Raw genomic sequence first — 17,119 nt, 5'->3', positions numbered from 1 at the left:
TTTGCAGCTGTTCCGGTCATCACTAGTCACTCATTCTAGTTTTGAGCCCCAGAGCTGTAAGGCATGGGAGCGTTTCTGGACCAAGGGAGACATTACACCACGTCCGATAAACAAGAATGTCTTGGCATAAGGCATGCTAAGTCGAAACGCAAGCCCTTGTGCCAATGATGATCTTCATGAGAGGCGTGGTGCTCTGGCCTGGATTAATATGCTATGAAACGCTGTTAAATGAATGTTGGTTCGGCAGAGGAAATAAGATGCGCATGCGGGCGAAAGCCAATGTCTTGACTTTCCGAGTCGGAAAACGCAGGGGCGTTCCCGATGCCGGCGCCAAACTCCTCGGGTCGAAAAGCGAGAGATCTCATGTTTGATGGTCTGTTATGAGAATCCGCTCACAGAAGTCGAGGCCACGCCGTATATTGAAGCTTCGTCTCGACTGGATAAGCACCACTGAAGAAGAACAATACTTCAGCGGCTCGAGTCGCATACAGCTTTCCGCAGCGAAACGAGGGAGCGATATGAGGGGCAAGATAGGATGGCTAACAAGAGCTACTCTTCTTCAGCATTCAAGGTCTCCTTATTGAACAAACTCTGCAAACAGCCGCACATCATCTTCGACTGGAGCAATTTTATGCCAAATTACCCTATAGAGAGAGGTACCGCGTCGCGTTTCGTGTCTAGCAGTCCCAAGAGAGTGAACTTAAGAAAGCTGATGTTGTTACATAAGCGAACGGTTTTCTGGCTTCCGCCCAAAAAGCCACCATGCACTTATGTAATCAGCCAGAGCTGTGAGCTCCCCCATTCGGGACAGCTATCCCCACACCTTACCTAATCAAAATTTCCAACGCTCCAAAAAACTTCAATGTCCAAACCACCTCCAAGGGTCCATCCCGAGAGAGCCTCACCACCGCGAACACCACCCCCTCCCGCCCTCGCGCCGACCCGGACACCGCCGCCCTCCTCATCCTCCGAAGCGACGACGACGCCGGCCGAGTCGAAAAAAACAACCTCCCCTCACCCAATTGATCCCTCCGCTCCGGTCTGGTCAGCCCACCAAAAAACCACATCACCACCACACACCGCGACAATGGAAGCAAGGACAATAACCCGCCCAGCGGCCACCCTCCTCCGCGGCGCCGCCAGACCATCCCCCTCGCCCTCGCCATCCCTTACCCTCCGCCGCGGCCACAAGACCACAACCCGCACAAAGAAGGCCCTCAAGATCGCGCCCCACCCAGACTTCCTCCCCTCGCACCAAGGCGACACAATCCTCATCAACCCGCCCTCCGCCGCCCCCTCCGTCTTCCACACCCCCTTCAAGTTCCTCCCGCCCACCGACCCCCGCCGCCGCGCCAACCTCTCCCACCTCTTCGCCTCCTCCTCTACCTCTGCGGCGGCCACACCATCAGCAGAAGGGACAAAACTGCCTCCGGCCCTCGCCGTCCCCTCCCGCGGCGCCAACCCGCGCTACCACCTCACCCCCGCCGACGTCGCCGAGATCCGCCGCCTGCGCGCCGCCGACCCCGTCACCTGGTCCGTCTCCGCCCTCGCCCGCAAGTTCGACTGCTCCGAGGTCTTCGTCACCATCTGCACCCCCGCGCCCCGCGAGCACAAGGAGAAGCTCGCCCAGAAGCTCGAGAGCGTCAAGGACGGCTGGGGAAAGATCCGCACAAAGGCCCGCGAGGACCGCTCGCGCCGCAAGGAGATGCTCCTCCGTGGCGAGCTGTAAAATGGATTGGGGGTTACATATTTGCAGAGAAGAAAAACCTACGGTCATGGCCCCTGCGAGGGACGACTGCTACATGCGGATGAGGTTGAGGGAAGATGGGCAGATGAGGCTTGTCTGTATCAATATGGGACGAAAAGAAAAAGCAAAAAAGGAGGCTGCGACGTGTTTGATCGCGTGCTCGCGTGTCTACGTGCCATGATGGAGGTTTACACACAAAAAACAGGCGGTGGGAGGGGATGTAGGATAGAGACGAAGGACGAACCCATGCTCAGGGCTGAAGAGCGAAACACCCAATCATATCTGTACAATGAGTAAAATTCATAGAAACTCGTGTATAATTTTTTTCCCATTCCCCGGTTCGCCATTACAAATACGCCCTCATGAACTACCTATCAACTTGTGCGAGATAAGTTTCTCAAGCACTGCATGGTCACTTCTAAGAATCATGAACACTACTACTAGATCAGGCCCGTTCGTTTCTGAACCTGGGGCTGTGTATCCATCCCTCCGACCACCCCTTTTACGTAGCCTCCTCTTGTTTGTCCAGCTAGTGTAGTCTGCTGGCAGTTATTGTCTCCCCTGGTCGCCGCTACACACGGCGATCTATATAATCCTAGGCAAATATCAAACCCATCATCGTCATCACATTATAGTAGAAATTCCCGCCGTACCAAGCGCTCACAGCTTGGGCACCTTGACACCCATTTTGTCCGTCATCTCAACACCGGCCTTCTCCAGGTCATCCTTTCCAGGTATGACCCTCCAGCACCAGCCGCACCAGCTCCTCCTGATGCCATTGGCTTCTCTGCTGAGAATCTTGGATGAATGTCGCTCGTCGTCCCACTCGGGCACGCATGCGCCCACACTCACCATCCTCACCAGCTTCGTCTTCACAACGCCGCCGATGCCTTCAATCTCGTGCCTCTCATAGCCAGGGCCGAGTTGAGGGCTCGGCGTCCTTTGGTACCGCACGGTATCGAGGTGCACCTCATCCGTGGCCTCCCAGAGGTTGGCGCCACTTACAGCCGCGTCCTCAGCGTCGCAATCAGTCTCGTTCTCACGCTCCTTGGCGCCGACGCAGGCCTGTTCGCGACCGCAGATAACACCGCGGTCGCCCTCGCCAATGCCCGTACCCAAGCCGCCCAGGACTTCACCATAATGGGCGCGCCATTTCCAGATGCTGTAAATCGTTAGCGGATGGCTTTTTCTTTGTGTTGGTGGCGGAGGTTACATACCGCCGGTAATCCTGATCGGCAGCGCGCATGCTCCGCCCGCAGGGCTGGCAGAGCCAGACACCATCAAGCTCGCATCTGCAGATCTCCCGTCGCACCGCGTCGTGGGTGAGCGGTGTCTCGGGATCCAAAGCTGGATTCACGAGCGCTGCAATTGGGGCCTTGACGCAAGGCTGACACAGCCTGCGATGACGGTCTTTGAGGACTGTACTGGCTGGGGGTTTGATGGCACAATTCTGTTATGACGTGTCAGCGATCGACTGTTCTTGTGTAGCCTTCTCGGCTCCTCCCCGAGCCAATGCCGCATGTCCCCTTGGGGAGGCTGGTAGGCTGCCTTCCTCTTCACACAAGTAGGGGAGCCCCTCTCGGCGAGAGGGCCAAGGGCACGCGGCACGGCGTAGGACGGCATACCCTGCACACAACAGTCTCACACCTCCGGCACTCCGTCACCAGGTCCCGGGCGCAGCTGCCGCTCTTGCCGTTGTAGGCGCGTCCGTCTTCCATGTAGTACCAGTTGCTCGCCCTCGCGCGGTAGCGGAAGGTTGACTCCGGATCAACGGGGTCGAGCTCATTGGAGCAGTGTAGCGTCGAGGAGAGGAGGATGTTGCGGTATTGGAGCAGGCCTTGTCGGACCATGCGGCAGGTACGGGCCAGGCTGTCGAGGGTGTTGAGGTCGATGTGTTCGGCGATGGCCATCACGACACTGCACGTCCATGTTAGACATCGTGTGGCATTGGGGTTGGGTAAGCTTACGGATAGCAGCCAAGAGCCTCAGTGGCAGCACTCTGGAAGGTCGGGGATGGCTCCGGTGCAGCAGCAGCAGGCGGAGCCGTGTGCATGGCCGGAGCTAGGACGGGGACTGAGACGGCGACGGCAGCCATGTTGGGCCTGTAGAACTGACGCTGATACTCGCGGTTGCGTGCTTCGATGCGTTGGGTGACGGCGGCGGCGGCTGCTGCTAAACGACGGGCCTCGAGGACATGAAGAGGTTCGTCGTCCTCTTCTAAATCAACAAAGACGACCATGCTGGGCCAGGGCAGCTGGACAGGGGCCAGCTATATTTGACTGGGCGCCGGTGAGCGGTTCAGACGCACGAGCAATGCTCGAGCTTGGGGTTGCTGCCAATCTGGTCTCGGTTCCTGACACCCGAGCCGAGCTGTGTAGGTAGACCGCAGTGTAGTGTACTGTGTGGTGAGGTGCACCTGATGGCGTGGGATGGGGATTGGGATGGGCGGGGTGGGGTTCGAGAATCCACCGATGCCGCAGCTGATGCTTGTTTTCCCAACCGGAAATGATGACGCAACGGACGTATTGTCTCGGCAGATCCTGTGGAGATACTAAACGGAGATATAGAATAAGAAAGAGAACGAGGATAACAAAATATAACGAATTTGTGGAAGAAACGACACTACGAGACCAGAAATGCGACGTTTGAACCCATCGCAAGTCGACGACACAAGGCGGGCGCCGGGGTGGTGGTTGACGGAAGGATGATGTTCGCTGTTCAGGTCGATCCTGTTGCTGCTGCTGCCAGGGGGTGGGGGGAGAGAGCTTGGGTGGAGGGGGGCGCCAGCCAGCGCACCCAGCAAGCAGCAACAGCATGCGGATGCGCCAACTCGGAAGGTCCAGTCCAGAGGTACCCGCACTGGATCGAATCAGATTAGATCAAGCCCAGCTACCCTCACCCAGCGAACCACCTCCCCCTTCACCCAGACCTGAGACCTGGCGGGATGGCATGGCACAGGCGACACCTCACTGAGGTGGTGGTGATCTCTCTCGCTGCCCACTGCTACTGCAGCTAACCTGCCTGGTGCGAACCTAGACCGCTCCCCACGATACGCGAGCGCAACACCACACACGGTTGAGGCGCTGACCAGGTACGAATGCCACCGCCAGTCCATCACCCGGTGACCGCCAAAACCCCAGAAAAAGTCACGACGACACAAACATGGCCACGGTTCGCCCAAGCAACAACGCATATGCACTGGGGGATGGCGACATGCACCGTTGCTTTCTAGCGCCGACACCTCAGGCGGCGGCCCTGTGACCCGCGCCTCAGCGAAAAGCTTGGGTCACCCGGACGCAGCGTGCATCAGCGTTTCCGTTTTCCCCAACACGCCTGTGCTCAACCTTCTATTTTCGACCTCGACGCGAAAAATTGGAAACCCCAGACTTTGCGAGTCCGCGGGCACTGTGCTGTCTACTTGCATACCTAGTAGTATGGCTTTCCACAACTCTGCTTGGGTCTCCAATTGCGTGCTCACCACGGTGAAGCCCCCCTTCCCCTTGGCGGCGGGGGTCGACCCCGAAAGCCGGAGACGGAACACCCCACCCCGAGCCGCGCACCGCCGAGCCGTCTTCGGCGATGCTGGGGGCTTCGTTTCTTTTAGCTAATATTCCCGATTCTCCGAGAGCTTATACCTGATCTCCCATACAAACGCGGGGGTTTCACGATGGGCTCCTCCCCATGACATGATGAATTTTTTTTTCCTTCCTAAGGGAGTGACCCTCCCTGATCCCGCCTTTCTAGAACGTCTCTCCCCTTGTCTTGCTTCCCTGCGGTGCAGGTGCAGGTGAATGACACGGGTCCGGCCCGGTCCTTGCACGGATCCGCGTCCCGAATGTCGGTGTCGGAAACCTGCACCGGCCCGGTGTGACCTCTGGCTATAAAATCTGATCCATGGCCCAGCTCCTCGACTGTTCCGGACCAGGCATCACAACGCACTTCCAATAGAACATAAATGAGCCTCGCCGGCCGACAAGACCGGGCTACATAAAGTTGAAAATCCGGCGGTGCTGGATGAAAGCACCCGCGAGGCTCGAGATAGCTCTATCTAGGATGACAGTGGGCAAAATCGACGAAGGCAACTGACGGAGACAAGGAGAAGGGAATCGAGAAGCGAACGGGGGAAGGAATGGGAACGAAAAGACATGGATGTCTGGACGGGCGGAGGAGGCCAGGAAGTGAACCAGTCTGGCTGGCTGATTCCGTGGCTTGTGTGGCGGTACGACGGGGTCAGCACCACGGCACTTCAAATCATAACGAATAGGCTTCAAGACGGTTGAGATCAAGGTAAGAATCTTGCAGTGTACGGCCGGAAAAGCTATGCAGGCTCCACGATAAACAAGTTTGATTCGACGACCATATTCGTACGAGAATGAAGTATACAAAATTTATATAAAGGTTGAGCTCTGGCAAGGAGCTGCTTCCCTGCCGTAGGTCACACTGTCTATGCCGTCCCAACCTACCACATCCTGCCTGCCTATCTTTCCTATTGCCGCCGTGATTATGGTAATTGTTTCCAAAGTCTATCCAATATTACGGAAGAAGAAAAGCCCTTTTCAAGGAACAGTTACACAGCCGTAAGTGTATGAGCGCTTATAGAGAACGCCCCAAACATTGCTTAAGCTCAGAACCACTCTGCTTGCGGAATGTCGGAATGCCAGTAATGTCGAAGAATCCGCTTTTCTATCTCGTACTCATCGCGCTCAGAAGGGTGAAACGCGATTCCTACCTCGGCAAATGCTTGCTTGAGAGTCTGCAGTTGCTCCGGGGCAAGCCCTGGGCTTTTCGGTAGAAAGCGATATGTCACCGACTGTAGGTCGGGGCAGCGTTGTCGTAAGTGACGCGGGAGCAGCAAAAGCCCATCATGAGCGTGCTCATGAACGTAACTGCCGCGGGGCCAGTTGCTTCTCACGTACGGATAGTCTATGCTGTCCCACTGTTCTTCAGAGTTTTCCATGTTTTCGTCGCCGTCATTGAGTGCAACTTCTCTGACGAAGTGTATCCTGGGGTCCGGGTCGTCGCCGTCTGCGTCATCGTCGTTGAGCCCGTCGAACTTGAGGTCCTGCAGTCGCTGGGGGAGCAACTTGATGAGATGCATGACCTTCTCGTAGTTGGACCTTCTGACGTATGGGTGTCGCTGTACCCAAAGACAGTCGGAGTCAACATCCAGACGCTCGAGGACCGTAAGGAACTCCAGAGGCTCCAGGACGCCAGCGGGTTCGACGAACTTCTGGGCGTATCTGCTGACCCCAGTTTCATGACAAAGCTTGACGATCCATCGGTCGAAATGGCTCAGCTTGAGCTCCTTCATTTGCTCTGCGATGGGCTTCAATGAATTGACGATGCCTCGAGGAGTGGGGCAATCGTCGTCTGAATATAGCCCGCTGTCTGTATGCTCATAGTGAAGCTTTTGTAGGCTGGGCAGTTTTCTAACCAGCTCAGGAAGCACCCGCATTGTGACAACAGAGTTATCTCCTATCTCGAGAAACTTGAGATGGGGTAAATTGAAGTCGGGGACGTCGGCCGGTTCATCCGCGTGCCAGAGAACAACGTTCAGTTCGAGGGACTCGATATTGGGTGCGACGTCACTGAGCTGTTTCAAACAGTCGCTCATGTCCATACATACGTTCTTTAGGTGAGGAAACAGCACTCGCCTCCCAGCAGCTCTGGAAATGATGTCCAACGTCTCCATATGGTAAAATTCAGACCCATCCCGCTTTTTGTCACCGATCAGGTGATTCCGAAGCCAACTTTGAGACCTGATCGCGAGGGTATGCAGGTTAGGCATTTTCGTGATGAGCAGCTCCGATAGCCACACCATGTATTGGACTTGGTTGAGAAGTTGAGGCGGAGGCAAGAACAGGCCGGGGAGAGCTTCCATTTTCTCACTTCTCCACATGGTGTAAATGCCTTGGAACATTTGTAGATGGCTAGGCTCCCACTTCGTGCACGTATATAGGTGAAAGAGGTCGATCTCCTGTACGAGCTCGCCGAGGCGTGGGTTGAGGGTCAACGCGTGAAAGAGGGCAACGACGCGCTGAAGACTGAGCTCATCCGGACCCGAGGGTTCATGAGGAGTGAGGGTCCCATACAGCGCGGCGCTCGAGAACTCGCGGATGCGCTTGCTTGTACAGCAGAGACTGGTAGTGTACTCATCTTTTTGTGCGACGACGAGTGAGAAAATTTGATGGAGAATCTCCGGAGGCAGCGTTTCGAGCGTTGCCTTGGCCATGTTGAAGGTCCGTATAGTGGTGAAGGGGTTGATTGAGGTTGAAAGGGGGAGGAGCGTTGGAATGAGAACCAACAGCGGGGGAATGCGTGTTGGTAATTAAAGTGCACGCAGGTACTTCCCGCTTGGCAGCATGCTAGTGTCGACCGGGGGAAACGGTCGCCATTACCCCTTCCAGCTTCTTTGTTTGCTCACTTGCCTTGGCGAGTTCAGGAAAGCTAGTTTCGCAGCACGATACGGAATCAAGTTTGGGCCATCACAAGGGTAGGTAGGGGGGTACCGCATGCAAAAACGCTGGGAGAAATATCTCGTATTTACTATCTTGCCCTCCAACCCACCAAACGGAACCCCTTCAGCCATCAAGCCAAGCATTGCAGCCTATTGAACCTCGTTAGTCATTGATCGCGACACAGACGAATAGACATGAGGTGAGTGAATGAATGTCGGTTCAGGATTTTCAGTGTGTAACAATAATCATGTAAATAGATATCATTGCCATGGAAGTTTAATTTCTCATCATTTGAGACGGTGATATGGAAGGAAATCAGCAGGAACTTACAGTTTGAGGTTTCAGGACCAGACGGCCGCAGAAAAAGAAGAATCTCAGCCAGAAATAAGACTGTGAACCGATCCTGTCGAGTTTCACTGCGACGCGCCTGGTCCTGCGTTTGTTGCCGGGAATTTGTTCGTGTTGAGTGGGAGGAAGGACGTTGGAAGAAAAATTTGCGGCGGAAGGACATTTATTTGCAACGCAACGTGGGTCTCATATTATGTAAGCGTGTGTCCCAGGTGCACGTTCCACGCAGTGGGTATGGTGCGCTCAAGCTAAGGCACCACAGCACAGATTGGTGACTTCCATTCGACATCACTCGTGAGACGTATCAAGGCCTGCTCCAGTATCGATTCAATTGACTACGATCTAGGACGGGACACTACGTCTTCCAAATACCCGCTATCGATACTGCATCGCCTCACCGGTTGGATAAGCAACTTCTGAGTGGCAGCGCAGCAATGGCGGGGTGAACGAGCTCGTGGCCAACCACGTCGCACTCATCCGTCTTTCTTGGCAGGAATGCTGCGCTTTGCTTCACGAATGGCAGCCATCAGAGGTCGCCCGCCTTCCGCCAGCCGACGATGCGGAAGATGGACCACTCCTCCCAGAAGCTCTTCGCCTTCTCAAGCACCTTCTCCTTGGGACGCTGGCTCTCCGCGACTTGAGGGTGCGGCACCTTGCGGCCCTTCCCAGCGCTGATGGGCAGGATCTCTTGCTCAATCTTGGCGACACCAGTGCCCCTCAGCACGCCGCCAAGAGCATCGACTGCCTCCGCCGCAACATGACCAACCCGACGGCCAGGAATGTGCAGTGAAGTCTCAAAGCCGGTTCGCTGAGTCTCGCCAAGGAAGCTCCTCGAGCCGTACTCGTCGGTGAGCTCATAGAAGCGCCAAATCTCGGTCTCAGTGTCGCCATTCCAAGAAACATACACCGTCGTGCCGTCCTTGTTCTCAAGCGCGACGATCGCAGGCTCCTCCGAAGGCAATCCGGTCCAGTTGAAGCGGAATGCGCGGTAGTTCTCCACCGCCACCCCAAGGTCGCCAGAGTCCATGTACGCGTGGAAGATGGGAGTGCCGTCGGCCTTGAACTCGGTCACAGCTCCAGAAGAACCCCAGTTGACGAGCGCGTTGCCACCGGGCAGAATCTGCGTCGAGCCTTGGCTCTTGGAGAGCAAGTCATCAGGGGGGTAGAAGCCCTGGACCAGCTCGGCCTTCCAGGTACGCGTGTTCACGCGGATGATCTTCCCACTGCTCGTCGGCGCTGTGTGCACCTCTCTACCGCCGCCGTGCTCCGTGCCATGGGCGCTGTTATCGTACAGACTCAGCACCTCCTCTTCGCCATCTTGGGACAGCCAGCGAGCGTGGTGCTGGAAGCAAAAGTCGACGCCCTCGCCGAGGTCAAACGACGAGTTTGTGCCTGCCAGACGCCAGATGATGGATCCGTCAGTGCCGTTGATCTTGTGCACGGAACAGGCGTCGCGGGCGGAGATGAGGTAGTTGCCAGTGGCATCCTTGTCGACGCTGTTGATGTGGAAGTAATCCCAAGCGTCGGAGCTGTTGTAGCCTGACCCAGCCTGGCCAGGGTTGATGGGCAGAATAGCTTCTGTTATATTTATCAGATGATGTGCCTTTCAAGTGAAAGCTGGCAGCTTACCATCAGGAGAGACATGGTCAAGACTGGACCATTCGAAAAGGAGCTTGCCAGTAGCAATGTCCAACTCTATGACACCATCAGTACGACATCCGGGTGTTTTTGCGAAGCAAACTTTCCCACCTTGAATAATAGCATTCACAATCCACTGCTGCTCCGGCTCCGCGCCCCACGGCGTCAAGTCCCTCGGAACAGGCTGATAAATTTGAATCAACCCAGTCTCCTCATAAACAACATGAAATTCATGCTTATCAACGAGCTTGTGGTTGCCCGCGCGCAGCTCCCGGATCGTCTCGTAATGCTGGTCCAAAAACGTGACATGCCCATGCCCGTGGCCGTACCCGGGGTTATGGTCGCCCTCGAAGCTGAACAGCACGTCCCGGCCGCGCCAGCGCGCCGCCTGGAAGTTGGTAGCCCAGATGCTGTAGATGGCGTACCCGCTCCACACGAGCTCGCCGTCATCGCGGAAGATGTACGGCCCCGCCTGGCGCGGGCCGTGCTGCTCCGTCGGCGTGTCCGGGAGGCCCGCGAAGGGCGCGACGAAGAGGTAGCCCTGCTCGACGTCCGCGGTCGCCGGAATGGTGATGTTGAAGCGCGGCGGGGCGAGGTCCGGGCGGGAGCGGTACTGCCAGTCCGCGGACGCAAGGGGGGCGAGGAGCGCGGATGCGGCGAGGAGGGCGGTCTTGTGCTGCTTCATGGTGGGTGGCCGGGGAACCTAGGTGCGTCAGCTATTTCCGTTGGGTTACCCATTGCGAAGAATAGGTACATTCACCTTGGTGAAGTACATGAGCCCTAGAGTTCAAAGATGACTTGTGAGAATTTCCTTCACGTGTTTTCCAATGTTTTTAGTTTGCAATGCTTTGCTTGTGAGAGCTGTTGCTGGGTGAGGTCAACGTTAGGACAGAGATGAGATACCCCGCCCTTTTTAAATCAGCAGACTTCGGGTGTGCTTCCCCTCAGTCGTCGGATCGGCATGGCGACATCACTATCCTTGAAGCACTGCCTGAGCGTACGGAACGTATGGATGGCACCATGGATGTTACGGACTACACAATTGAACCAGCCGGGGCTTGATAGATTGGAGCGACAGCACTTGTCTTCGGCCTGACTCATCGTATGTATTGCACGATGAGGTCCACAACGGACGTATACCACACAATGCTTCGTGCGTGCAGACTCACTAGTGCTTGAGGCCGCTTATCAACGTACACCGGTCCTTCGGGTGTTCGGGGTCTTGAGTAATGTTTCGGTATGCTTCTATAGACGCAGCGCGATGAAAACTCTTTCATTGCGTGCTTTGTAGGATTGCCCCTGCCTCTGGACTCTTCGGATATCTAGTAGCTATCCTACTCAGGGAGATGACTTACAACGGTCAGTTTCCAGCAGGTGCTTCCAATATGGAGCCGGAACTTGCATGGACTTCATCATGACATCAACCCCCCACCTCCGGCACTCACGCGGAATCTCATGCCGTGTGCCGCCAGCGCGGGGTGCCTGGACACCTTCAACCAAGAATCGATGTGGAATCATTTCAACGCCAGGAACGATGCAGCAAACGGCGTAAACAGCGTGAACGGTACAAGAGTATGAAGTATTACGTGCTTGAGATGCATATGGTGTGATATACATTCTCCATCAAAACCAAGACGCATACAAGAATCGTCGGCTACCCGACCCGGCACCGAAGCTGGCCCGCCGAGACCAAGGGCCCTGTACCGTGCGGACGAAGCCCGGCCCCACGTCACCCCGCCGGTTCCCCATCGGCGGATGAAACTGAAGAGCAGAGAAAAAAATGGTCCCGCCTTGCACTTCGTCATTCCCGCCCATACCCCGGCTTATCGACTCCATCCAGCACTGACAAGTTTAAAGCCGCGCCGGAAGAGTCAGACCGGGTCGCTGTGGCCCCGATTGCGTGATGGCCGTTTGAATTTTCTTTCACTCCCCAACTCAATGAAATCCTCCCATTGAACAGCCGCGCATCCCCACTTCCGTCTCATCTAACGTCCACGCGGCACCCATCCTAGTTCCTGCAGACTGAGACTCTCTTGTCTTACCAGCACATGCAATCAGCCACACACTCTGAAGGCAATCAGACATTGAAAATGCCAAATCCTCGGCCCCACTCCGACGAAGAGGCCCGGGCCCCGGTCTCACCGCCGCCCCCGTACCCCGACGCCGACCCGGCCCCCCGCGAAGACCAGCCCCTCCTCCGCGACCCCGGCGCCGCGGTAACCTCCGGCGAAGCCTGGAAGCCCCCGCCGGGCTTCACCTGGATCGAGCTGGCCATCATGTCCAACGTCTTCCTGTACGGCTTCGACGGGACCATCACCGCCGCGACGTACGCCGTCATCAGCTCCGAATTCGACGCCGCCAACACCGCCTCGTGGCTGACGACGTCGTACCTAGTCACCAGCACCGCCTTCCAGCCGCTCTACGGCCGTTTCTCCGACATCTTCGGCCGGCGCGTATGTTTCTTCGTCAGCAGCGTCACGTTCGGGCTGGGCTGTCTCGGGTGCGGGCTGGCGCGCGACGTGGTGTTGTTGAATTGCATGAGAGCGCTGACAGGCTTTGGTGGTGGCGGATTGATGACAATGGGTATGTTCCGATTTCATTTGCATCTCTCGAGGCATGTATGAGTAGACACGACTGACCAGGCCACCAGCAACAATCGTCAACTCAGACATGATCCCCTTCCGCAAGCGCGGCATGTACCAGGCCCTTCAAAACGGCATGTTCGGCTTCGGCGCCGTGGCGGGCGCCTCTTTTGGCGGCTCCATCGCCGACCATATCGGCTGGCGCTGGTGTTTCCTCCTCCAGGTCCCTGTCTCCATCCTGGCCCTCGTCCTCGGTGCGATTGTGATTAAGAACCCCGAGGGCGGCTTTGACATCGACACGACTGATTTCAAGGCTATCTGGACCCGCGTCGATGTTTCCGGTGCGCTGTTGCTCGTGGTGGCTATCTCGGTGCAGCTCGTCGGACTGAGCCTGGGCGGGAATGAGTTGCCTTGGGGCAGTCCGATCGTCATTGGGACGCTGGTGGGAAGCGTGCTACTGTTGGGTCTGTTTCTGGTCGTTGAGGCGAGAACGAGGGCTATTCCTGTTATCCCATTGAGGATGCTGAGGGGTCGGTTGCCGGTGTTGACGCAGATTTCGAACGTTTGTGCTGGACTCGCTGCGTACGCTGTAAGTGACGACTCTTGAGATCATTTCGATTGACGGGAAACGCTTCTAACTCGAGACAGTATCTCTTCATGCTGCCTCTTTTCTTCCAGGTCGTATTGCTGGACTCGGCGACCAAAGCCGGCGCCCGACTGGCGATTCCATCGCTCGCAACCCCTCTTGGCGGCCTCGTTGCCGGAATCGTCATGTCACGTTGGGGCAAGCTCGTCTGGCTTGTTCGCACAGGAGCTTTCTTCATGCTCTTCGGAAACGCCCTGGTGACGGCTCTGCAGTTTGAGGATAGCAATTGGAAGTACTTGGTCTACATCTTCCCAGCGAATCTCGGCCAGGGGATTATCTACCCCGCCATCCTCTTCACGACACTAGCTTCGTTTGATCACGCCGGTAGGTCGAGCCTCACTATCAGAACATCAAATTCGGGCTAACATGAACCACAGATCACGCCGTGTCGGCATCAACAGTCTACCTCGTCCGCTCCCTTGGCACCGTCTGGGGCGTTGCAATCACCTCGGCCATCGTTCAGACGACCCTGAGCGTCCGTCTGCCAGATGCTCTCGGCGATGTCCCTGACAAGTGGAGAGTATGAAGTTCCCTAATTATCCCTTGGTGTCTCAGTTGCTAACATCATGGAAGCTCATCGACGAGATTCGTCATTCTGTGACAGCCCTCAAGACCCTCCCGGTGGAGGTGCGTCTCCCCGCTCGCATGGTCTACTACGAAGGCATCCGATACGCCTTTGCTGCATCCACCACGTTCGCAGCTATCGCGCTAGTCGCGGCGCTGTTTGCCAGTCCCCGCGGTCTTCGGAGCACTCACAAGTAAGGAGGATCGCCATCAGGGGGCGTGTTCAGGGGTGGTTGGATCACGTCATGCCGAGAGGCTCCATAGAACGGCCGTGATCGGGGCCCAACCAACATCTTACGTACATCGGCCATGGGCACAGTAGTGATTGCATGATGATGAATGATAAACTTAAGCGCACCGGACATGTAGATGAAGTCCCTCGAGGGTGGATAGAAGTGCGATGGTGGCGCTCCATGTACAGGGATAGACAAAAAGGAGGTATTTCAATAGACAGGGCTTGGTACATTTGGTTTGTTACACTAGAGTGCAGAATCCGAACGCATTTGTACCATGCAAGATCTCAGTGACTTCCCGACCTTGAACACGTTTTTATGTTACTCCTCCATCAAGAACCAGAGTTCCCAGCCCGAGGCTAGCAACGAATCCTCAGCCCATAAAAGTCCACCTTAAACCATAACAAGCCTGTTCTTCCTGATCGCGCAACTGCTATTGCATATCACACAATTGTTGCATTGCGAGGAACGCAGGTGTTATGCAAGGTGTGACGCAAGAGACAAGACGAGATGCTACAAGGACGTCGATGGGCAGAGATTCAAGAGAAGGCATTTGGTTCGACAGCTATTTCATTTGAGCCGCCGTAAAAGACTCATCTACGACAAATCATCTTGCGTAGGCTTTTGTACTCTTTCAGCCGCTGCATTACGCTCCTATTTGAGACGTGTTCGAAAGACAATATGTCTTCCAAGGCCCCGGACACCAGCGGATCTGAGCCTGACGTCAATGTCCGCGATGAGCTCCCTCCTTCCACCGGTGAGGTCCTAGGCTCTGTCGAGCCACATGTCTTCTCCAATCCCAGACGTGCCACACATTGGCAACAAGTCTACGAAAGTGCGACATACGAGGGGAGACATCGATTCAATGCGGCATTGACATGGTCGGCGGAGGAGGAGAAGCGACTCAAGAAGAAGGTAACTACCTCTGAGCACCCAGACTCTTGAACACACCAAGTCGAAATCAGCGTCATGAGTGTAGACTTTCTCAGCTGATAACTATGTCAATCGTGACAGTTGGACTGGAGAATCATGACCTGGGTCTGGGTAATGTTTTCCAGTCTCGATTTAGTACGCAGGAATGTAAATCGTGCAATATCCGACAACATGGTACGACCTAGCGATCATTCTCAATCCAATGACAATCAGAATGAAGGCTTACTGAAGTGGCTCATCAGCTAGACGACCTGAAAATGAACACCAAGCAAGTAGTGGACAGCCCTTCGTACCGGAAAGCTTTGCTAAACCCCTCACGTGCAGTGATTACAACACCGGTCAAACAATCTACCTCGTCTGTTTTCTTGCCGCTGAACTGCCCGGTGGCCTGATCAGCAAAAAGGTTGGACCATTCAGATACACTCCCACGATAATTACGATGTTTGGTGCGCTGTGCGCCCTCCAGACGCTCATGAACAACCGAGCTAGCTTTTGGGCTTTCCGTGGGCTTCTCGGTTTCGTACAAGGAGGCTTCATTCCGGAGATGGTGCTTTATCTCTCGTACTTTTACAAGAACAACGAACTCCCCATCCGCCTTAGTGTGTTTTACACAGTCATTCCCATCACACAGATCTACGGTGCCCTACTGGCGGCGGGCTTCCTCGCCATGAGGGGTATAAGAGGTTGGGCGGGTTGGCAATGGCTGTAAGTACAAGACCAAGCGACGAACTTCCTTATCCTCTGCAGACGTGTCTTCTTACCGCAAATACTGATCCAAATGAATGCCTAGTTTCCTCTTCGAAGGACTTATATGCGTCATCATCGGTTCAATAAGCTTCTTCGTCATGCCTCCTTCTGTCTGCGAGCCCGCTCGCGCGTTCAGGCGCCCAGATGGATCTAACAAGTGGTGGACAGAACACGAGGAAGAGGTCCTCGTGAACCGAATCCTCAGAGACGACCCTACAAAAGGCGACATGAATAATCGAACTGCCGTAACTTTCCACGGTCTCTGGACAGCGCTGACGACTGTGGACCTGTGGCCCATTTTCCTCGTTGGCCTCTTTGCCTGGATTCCGTTCCAGCCGACAGCCAACTACCTGTCCCTCATCCTTCGTGACATGGGGTACTCTGTCTTCGAGTCCAATATGCTTGCGATACCAAGCTATGCCCTATTCGCCATCAATGCAAGTATAGTCCGACAAAAAGTATTCAAGCGCAACAAACTAATGGTTGGCGTCCAGGTCCTGATCTTTGGCTGGTTATCCGAGTATTTCAAAGAACGCTCCATCATATCGTCCTGCAGCAACATCTGGATGCTTCCTTTCTTCATCGCGCTTGTCGCTCTACCCGAGTCCGCAAACCCCTGGGTCCGGTATGCCTTGCTCACCGGGATCAACTCGATCCCGTACACGCACTCCGTACTCGTCGGAATGGCGAGTCGCAACTCACGTAGTGTGGGTACTAGAGCGGTCGCAACAGCTGTGTACAACATGACGTATCAGATAGGCAGCATAGCTGCTGTCAACATCTATCGAGATGAGGACAAGCCGTACTGTAAGGAACATTCAAACTCTACAGAATTGCTCTTCTAATCACTTACGAACTCTACTCAGATTACACCGCCAACAAGGCTTTGATCGGGCTTTGTGTGATCAACATTCTGCTGTTCATCGGCATGAAGCTGTATTACATCTGGCGTAATCGTATACTTGAGAGGAGATACGCAGAGGCTTCAGAGGCAGAAAAGCAGACGGCTATTGATATGCGATTCGCCCACTAGCTTCAAAAACATGCGTTCACAAAAGTGTAAAATCGTACAGATGGTCATGGGCTGTGTTATTTCAGTCAACTTGCAGCAATACACATAATTGACTTCTGAATTGTTTCTAATACTCATCTCTCATCATCGTCCTACTCTTATCGTGTTTCATTCTGAGTTCTTCCTCCATTCCAGCCTTTCATTATCGGTC

General features: G+C 55.2%; 7 protein-coding genes across 7 annotated transcripts; 3 read left to right on the top strand and 4 right to left on the bottom strand.

The window, feature by feature from the left end:
- Positions 1–1,087: 1,087 nt before the first annotated feature.
- Positions 1,088–1,729, top strand: CGGC5_v006242 (mitochondrial 54S ribosomal protein mL58; the record flags this gene model as incomplete). The annotated part of the gene is made up of 1 exon (XM_032022904.1): positions 1,088–1,729. The coding sequence occupies one exon, from the start codon at positions 1,088–1,090 to the stop codon at positions 1,727–1,729; it is 642 nt and encodes a 213-aa protein (XP_031880221.1).
- Positions 1,730–2,407: 678 nt separating this feature from the next.
- On the bottom strand, positions 2,408–3,986 carry CGGC5_v006241 (uncharacterized protein; the record flags this gene model as incomplete). Its single annotated transcript, XM_032022903.1, has 4 exons — positions 2,408–2,909; positions 2,965–3,197; positions 3,373–3,664; positions 3,715–3,986. 4 exons carry the CDS (start codon positions 3,984–3,986, stop codon positions 2,408–2,410), a joined length of 1,299 nt encoding a protein of 432 aa, XP_031880220.1.
- Positions 3,987–6,371: 2,385 nt separating this feature from the next.
- On the bottom strand, positions 6,372–7,979 carry CGGC5_v006240 (uncharacterized protein; the record flags this gene model as incomplete). The annotated part of the gene is made up of 2 exons (XM_066151669.1): positions 6,372–7,313; positions 7,374–7,979. The coding sequence occupies 2 exons, from the start codon at positions 7,977–7,979 to the stop codon at positions 6,372–6,374; spliced, it is 1,548 nt and encodes a 515-aa protein (XP_066009206.1).
- Positions 7,980–8,328: 349 nt separating this feature from the next.
- Positions 8,329–8,716, bottom strand: CGGC5_v006239 (uncharacterized protein; the record flags this gene model as incomplete). The annotated part of the gene is made up of 2 exons (XM_032022901.1): positions 8,329–8,354; positions 8,536–8,716. 2 exons carry the CDS (start codon positions 8,714–8,716, stop codon positions 8,329–8,331), a joined length of 207 nt encoding a protein of 68 aa, XP_031880222.1.
- Positions 8,717–9,079: 363 nt separating this feature from the next.
- Positions 9,080–10,876, bottom strand: CGGC5_v006238 (uncharacterized protein; the record flags this gene model as incomplete). The annotated part of the gene is made up of 3 exons (XM_032022899.1): positions 9,080–10,131; positions 10,183–10,248; positions 10,303–10,876. The coding sequence occupies 3 exons, from the start codon at positions 10,874–10,876 to the stop codon at positions 9,080–9,082; spliced, it is 1,692 nt and encodes a 563-aa protein (XP_031880262.1).
- Positions 10,877–12,281: 1,405 nt separating this feature from the next.
- CGGC5_v006237 (putative transporter) lies at positions 12,282–14,181 on the top strand (the record flags this gene model as incomplete). Its single annotated transcript, XM_032022898.1, has 5 exons — positions 12,282–12,774; positions 12,842–13,362; positions 13,422–13,743; positions 13,797–13,939; positions 13,993–14,181. The coding sequence occupies 5 exons, from the start codon at positions 12,282–12,284 to the stop codon at positions 14,179–14,181; spliced, it is 1,668 nt and encodes a 555-aa protein (XP_031880263.1).
- Positions 14,182–14,897: 716 nt separating this feature from the next.
- On the top strand, positions 14,898–16,929 carry CGGC5_v006236 (putative transporter; the record flags this gene model as incomplete). The annotated part of the gene is made up of 6 exons (XM_032022896.2): positions 14,898–15,131; positions 15,231–15,323; positions 15,392–15,438; positions 15,474–15,854; positions 15,940–16,703; positions 16,763–16,929. The coding sequence occupies 6 exons, from the start codon at positions 14,898–14,900 to the stop codon at positions 16,927–16,929; spliced, it is 1,686 nt and encodes a 561-aa protein (XP_031880210.2).
- Between the last annotated feature and the right edge of the window lie 190 nt (positions 16,930–17,119).

This window comes from Colletotrichum fructicola, assembly GCF_000319635.2.
Source record: "Colletotrichum fructicola Nara gc5 chromosome Unknown KSG_Nara_v1_contig03, whole genome shotgun sequence".
In the NCBI taxonomy this organism is placed as follows: Eukaryota; Fungi; Ascomycota; class Sordariomycetes; order Glomerellales; family Glomerellaceae; genus Colletotrichum; species Colletotrichum fructicola.
The sequence above is the reverse complement of the archived record's forward strand: the minus strand, read 5'-3'. Positions and strand labels throughout refer to the sequence as shown.